At 42.8% G+C, this 6356-nt stretch overlaps 1 protein-coding gene across 1 annotated transcript; it reads right to left on the reverse strand.

Annotated features, from left to right (window-relative positions):
* Positions 1–920: 920 nt before the first annotated feature.
* GPR78 (G protein-coupled receptor 78) lies at positions 921–5987 on the reverse strand. The gene is made up of 3 exons (XM_042812869.1): positions 5320–5987; positions 4842–4955; positions 921–1158 (listed from the first exon to the last, which is right to left on the reverse strand). The coding sequence occupies exons 1-3, from the start codon at positions 5985–5987 to the stop codon at positions 921–923; spliced, it is 1020 nt and encodes a 339-aa protein (XP_042668803.1).
* Positions 5988–6356: the final 369 nt, after the last annotated feature.

Below are 6356 nucleotides of genomic sequence, written 5' to 3' on the forward strand. Positions count from 1 at the left end.
AGAGCTGGCTACCAGAGGGGAAGGATCTCTTCTGGAGATCCCCTCTTTGGTATCTTCTGGTGAGCTCAACCCAAGGGTAAGCTCTTCCACTTATTCTCTTTTGTGATCATTGTCTGCTTTGCCTTACTCTCATTGATTGTATTGTAACATCTTGATTATACAAAATTATAAACATCTTGGTTATACACTCAGTGATGTAACTACAGTGCTATTTAACTAAACTCCATATATGTCTTTGTTACTGTTGCTGCAATTATTGTAATCACATACCACTGAAGTACTAAATAGTAGTAACTCAGATACTTGGACTTTGGTTATGCTTGATAGAATACTGGCATATCGAATATATGTACCAATTCCTAAAGGCTATGTTACAATCATGATGCCTGTTAATAAAGAATAATAACAATAACAATCTCAGATTCAAAGTGCTGACCCATATCAATCACTTGAGGCACCAATACAATAAATCAATTAAAAGACTTATTTTTAATATCCAAAACTAACAAGGCAGATCCAGGACTGCCAAGGGGCATGCGCAGCACAAAGGATGCTGAACCTTGCCTTCCAAGCCAGGGATTCCTGTGCACCCAGGAGATGGTGGGCCTGTGGTTTGGGATGCTTCGAGAAATGTCAGGTCTTCAGCCTTGAAACATTAAAAGCTCCTTCTAAGCTTCTCTGAAGCCTCCGTAGGCTCTCTTAAAGCCCTCAAGCCTACTCCATTCTGTCAGGGGCCATATATCTCACTAGCAGCAGACCAGGGAAGAGCCTTTTGGGAAAGTCCACAAAGAAGTGCATTGCATCAATGCAGCTTCCAACTACTGGAGACGCTGTCACCACTGTCAACATGAGAGGGCAAAGGCAGCTTTCCAGCACTGGCAATCACCTGTCTCGATTGAAGGGGAGTACTTGTCGTGTTGTTAGTTTGTTCTGTGCAAGCAGTAATCATTTTCGGTGTCAAGAGAGCTGTTGTACCCTGATGAAGGATACAGATCCCTTTTAAGTATCCTATTGACGATGTTGATCAGAACTTTTTTGTACTGTTGACGTAAAAGTGAGTAAACAAATGGATCTGATGCAGCCTTACTGTAGGTGAGGCACTTGCTTATAATTCCCCAGTAGTAGTTTATGGTAACAAAAGGAAGGAGCTCTATCAACCTGTTAAACATTAAAGAGAGATGGAAACACTTGAGTGTTATATTCACACTGAGCCCAGTGCTCAAATCATGCCTCATGAAACATTAAAGTAATACTTATTTTCTTACAACACATGGTTCCTGCAACTCTGTACTTATTAACTCCTTGGATTCAATAAAGGCAAAGGGAACTATCTTAACAAAGCAACTGTGAAACAATAATAATTCCTTGTATGGAAAAAGGGGAAAATTGTGTTTTCAGTGTTAATGCTCTCATGAAACAGACATAATGAAGTACTTCAGTTTATTATTACTCTTGCTGAATATAGAGCTTTGTACTAGTAAGTGACAGTGGTCAAAATCTTGGTGATATAAGTGATTACTCCTTGCCCATGACAAGTTTGAGATAGAGACATGAACTAGGATGTCTGTACTCACTAAACTCTTCAAATGTTTGGGCATGACACTCATGGCACCAGTCTGTTGCTCCTGAAAACTAGGGCCTCCTTTACATACTATCATATCTAACAACCTTCACAGTGGTTTGAGGTAAGTGTGTTTAGTAGCATTTACTTACCTGTGAAAATTTCTGTGTGCACTTGGCTGACTGTTAGTTTTGTCAAAGAAAACAAGGAGACAACACTTTTATCATCATTATTTGACCAGACAGCTGTCTCCAGACCTGTGTCTCCTGGCCTGTGCTTCATGGATGATTAGTGGCCTCAGCACCTCAGCTGAGAGAGGTGCATTAATCACAGGTAGAGAAATAGAAACCAAGTTAAACAGTTTTTTCCTCAGAGGTGAGAACAAACCTTCAGACTCTCCAGCAAGTGTCTGGCATACAGCTCATCTACATAGGGTTAACTCTACACAGAAGTGGAAGGAACATGGTAAAAAAGTTACGTTATCTGTACATCTTTTGTGAAATCTTTTGAATGTTCAAGAATATGCTGTTATATTTATTCAAGAAGGAAAAAAAGCAGCAACAAAACATCATGAGATAAAACAACTCTTCTATATCCTAAGACATCACAATTTCAAAACTCAATTTCAGATGCTTTTTTCAGGGTTGAGGAACCTTTTGGCTTCTTTCCAACGTGCAGAGCTCCCACCTTGCAAAGTGTTCAACTTTGATGTTGTTCAGATCTCCTCTGTATAGAAAAGCTGACTTCCCAACATGAGGGCTGAACTTTGCAACAAGCATATGAACTTTATCAGGAAACATTCTCTTTTGAGACAATGAAACAATTCCTACAGCAAGTACATTTCAGAATCGCATTACTTCTGTTCTTCTGTTTGAAGCTTGTTGGAAAATTCCAGTGAATTCAAAACAGTAACAAAAGAGGAATAAATGAATGTATAAGACATAAAATGTGAGAAATAAATAAATATACAATAGAAGGCACTTGCTGTTGTTGTTGTTTTTTGTTTGTTTGTTTTCAGTTTATCCCATCCTGTAGTTCAATATAAGTAGAAAATATGCTATTGATATTTACAAAATTGATGTTTTTATAAACACACCAAATAAGGAGAGAAAGATATCCTTCAGCTATGAAAATAGATGTATTGCTATGCATCCCTTTTAATGTGTTGTGGGCCCAAATGTAATTGCCTTGAAGCTCACGGAAGAAAAATATTGCAAGATAAAAGGCCTGAACTAAACAAGTCAGCCTTATAAATATCCATCTGAATGAATCTTAGTATAATTTTCTTGATTTCAGTAACATGACAGCAAAGATGAAATTAATTCTCAGGCTTTTAGTGAACAGATGAATATGTTGCTAATGATCAAAATCTCGTTCATATCTCTGAAATGAGGAGCAAACTGAGCTCATAGCACAACCTGAGTCACCAGGCCAAAAAGCAAGAAAAGATCTCTGCCGTTGCCATCACTGAGATTACTTCAGCACAACTGCTAAAAATAGGGTAGGAATGGAGAAGTGATATGATAGCAAGTCGTCCAGCGTCTGCTGCTGTTGCTTTTAATCTTGTGCAGCCTGGACATTGTTTTGCCTTTGGGCCAAAGAGCATCCAGATGTCCTTCTCAATTGCTTCCCATTTTGCGTTTACTGAACTTCTTGGCCATTGTGAATGTACCTTGAGACATGCATCTCATAAACCAAGACTCAGTCTTCTTATTGACACATGTTGTACCCATTTGTCACGCAAGGAAAATGATCCATCTTACCGTTGCCAAATGTAATGTCTGAGGAAGGAAGTGGCTTTTACTTTACAACCATATAAGGAATAATTTGGGAAGTTTGCAAGGAGAATCTCCATCCTGAAAAATGCGATACTGGAATTTGCTGAGACTGGCAGTATTCAAATGGGATGGAGATGGCAAAATTCACTTTGTTCAATAAAATTATATCCTGCTTATTGTAAAAATGAATAGAAAATGACTCAGAATGTACTAAATAATGATCAATTAACCTTTTAACTGTAATGTAATGTTAGTATTTGTAATAATCCTTTCAACTGCAGAAAAAAATGCAGCTATCCAGGCAGTCAGACCATTTCAGCATCTAAATGGGGACTGAAATGCCATCCTAAAGGTTAAAAAAAATTGTCATGTTTGTGCACTGGCTTCAATATGTTCCACTGCCCATGTAAGAAAAGGACAACAATGATGATCATAAATGACCTACATTTATGTGGTTATGACTATGTAAGATCAGAGTGGCTGAATTCCGTATGTTGGTGTGAATGGAGACCCTGACAACTTGGAAACAAATTTGAGAATGCCTTAATCAATGTGGTAGTTCAAAGAGAAGTGCATTTCCCTAGCCAGAAATCTGTTCTTTTAGAAAGCGTATTGAAAGCACCATTGAATGGTGACTATTATTAAAAAAAAATTAATAATTTGTGACATTTTCAGCCCATTTATTTTAGAGACTAAAGACTATATCCTCAGGTGCTGCTATTTGTTATAGTTACATTCGCTTCCAACTCAGGCTTTAAAAATAATAACCATATATTGTATAAAGACCTTACAATTAGAGAGTAGAATGACATCTGACTATTCTAAAAGACACAGATCACCAGAGTGGATGCAAATGGCTGGCCAGTTGAGAAGCATAGTGTTTCTTCTACATTCTTAAAGACTAATTATTGGTTTTCCTGGAAGCTAACTCCCAAATTATGAGGTCAAGATTCATAATTAGTAATAAATTCACAGACATTAATGTTTCCAGACACAAAGCTTATCTGCCAAATTATCAGCCTGGATAAATTTAAGTTATGTCAGCTCAGCTTCTAACAGTTTCAGACTTTGGACTGATGCTTTTTTAGGACCTGAGATAATCAGTAGAAGTGATCTGCCTTTCCCTCTATTGCTTGGGTTATGCTAAGAAGGAAGGGTGTCAAATGTTTCAAACTGCTTCTATCTCCCAGTGGCATATAATTAATTCCTGGTACTCATCCTAAAAGCTTCTTGCTCTTGGCAGAGGCACCCAGACCTGGTTGCAATGAGGAAAGTAGAGCCAGAAGCTGACAGAGAGTGCACAGCTCTACGGGCAGCAGCATGTGAATGTGTGTGAGCTTGTGCAAGTGTGTGTATTCTGGTGGCCCCAGATCTCCAGTAGGCTCTGCCAGTCCCAGATTAGCTGTAGACTTCCCCAGCCCCACCACACCAGCACCTGCTCATCAGAAGGTACTTTGGTTTCTCAGGCAGTCCCCTCATTCACCGCATCAGGAGATACTGACCTGGTGATAATGTAAGGACCAAAACAGATCACGAATGACCCTATAAAAATACTGATTTTCTTGGTAGCCCGTTGCCTCCTTCTTTTCTGCTCATTGAGACAGCGCTGCTTCACACTGCAAAAGGAAAAGAGCAGCTGAGGGGTTAAGGAAAGGAGCAAGGAGGGAACAGCTGAGACCGGTGGAGAGGGGAAGGATTGCTCCCATTGCTGGACTAGGGCACGGCAGGGCAGCTCTGTCTCCGTGGACCTCAGAGTGACACTTACACCGAAACGGTTCCCTGCTACCTGGGACTGACATTTAAATGGTGCAGGTTACAGATGCACAGCATGTCTGCTAGCTCTCTATGCATTAGCTAGAGCCAGGAGGTTTTGCTAGGAAGGAACACAGGAAGGGGTGTTGGGAAGACAGGACAATGCTCTGCACGAGGGTACCTACTGCAAGAACCCCGGGGTGGTGGATATGAAAAGGCAAGAATTACCTGGGGTGGATATCCACCAGCAAAACCAGAGTCTGCATGGTTATAATGTCTATCCGCTTGCAGTGGAACCGAGCAACTTTCAACACCTTTAAATAGGTGAAACACAAGATCACCAGTGACAGCATGAAACTGGTGGAGTGAAAGACGATGGTGAACACTGTAAACCTTCTCCGCTCTGTCTCTTCCTTCAGGTGCAAGGTGCAAGAGGCATAAACGCTGTTGTAATCTACCCATGAGTAAAACAAGGACACCAAGGGAAAGGTGAGAGAGTGGAGCCACGAGTAGCCCATCAATATCATAGCGTCCTTATACCGCATCTTGCTGGTGTAGCTCAAGGGGAACACCACAGCAATCCACTTATCGATGCTGAGTGCTGCCATGCTCAGCATCGTGTTGGAAGTCAGGAAAGTTTCCAGGAAACCCACAGCTTTGCAGATGCAGCCTCCGAGGGGTTGCTGGTTCCTCAGGATTCCCAGCAGGGTGAAAGGCATGTTCAGGACGGTAAGGAGCAGGTTGCAAAAGGATAAGTTCACCAGGAAAACCCCGGCGACCTGCTTGCGGATCTCTGTACTGTAGACGAAGCATAGCAGCACCAGGAGGTTGGAGAGCAGAGAGACGATCAGCACCAACACGAGGAGCAACGCCAGCAGCACGCCTGCCAAGTCCATCTCTTACCGGGTCCCCTGGAGCGGGCGAAGGCAGGAGGAAGGGGACATCCGAGCCGGCACCGCAGCCACCGCCCGCGGCCGCCCGCGCATGTTGCCGGGGGAGTGGAGCCGGAGGAGTGGGGAGAGGAGCCGGGGGCAGCGGGGCGCGAGCAGAGGGGCAGAGAGGAGACAAGTGGGGAGAGAGGAGCCAAAGGTACAGGCTGGGAACTGGCCGAGGGAGAGCGGAGAAGAGCTGCCGGGGAGCGGAGAGGGGTACGCTGATAGCTAGAGGGAAGCGGAGAGGAGAAGCGGGTCCGAAAGCGGGGGCGCCAGGGACCGGGAGCGGGGTCAGCGGGAGCCGGGGGCGCTGAGCCGAAGCCGGGAGCGGAG

Source organism: Centrocercus urophasianus, unplaced genomic scaffold (genome assembly GCF_019232065.1).
Source record: "Centrocercus urophasianus isolate 14NV4802_14NV808 unplaced genomic scaffold, USGS_Curo_1.0 seq_13, whole genome shotgun sequence".
NCBI classification, from domain to species: Eukaryota; Metazoa; Chordata; class Aves; order Galliformes; family Phasianidae; genus Centrocercus; species Centrocercus urophasianus.

Excerpts from the sequence above, each read along its gene's own strand:
- GPR78 (XM_042812869.1), bottom strand. The coding sequence starts at position 5,987 with ATGGACTTGGCAGGCGTGCTGCTGGCGTTGCTCCTCGTGTTGGTGCTG. Across the intron at positions 4,956-5,319 it reads CTGGTGGATATCCACCCCAG|TGTGAAGCAGCGCTGTCTCA; the intron begins GTAATTCTTGCC and ends TTCCTTTTGCAG. Across the intron at positions 1,159-4,841 it reads GGTCCTTACATTATCACCAG|GTTGATAGAGCTCCTTCCTT; the intron begins GTCAGTATCTCC and ends AATGTTTAACAG.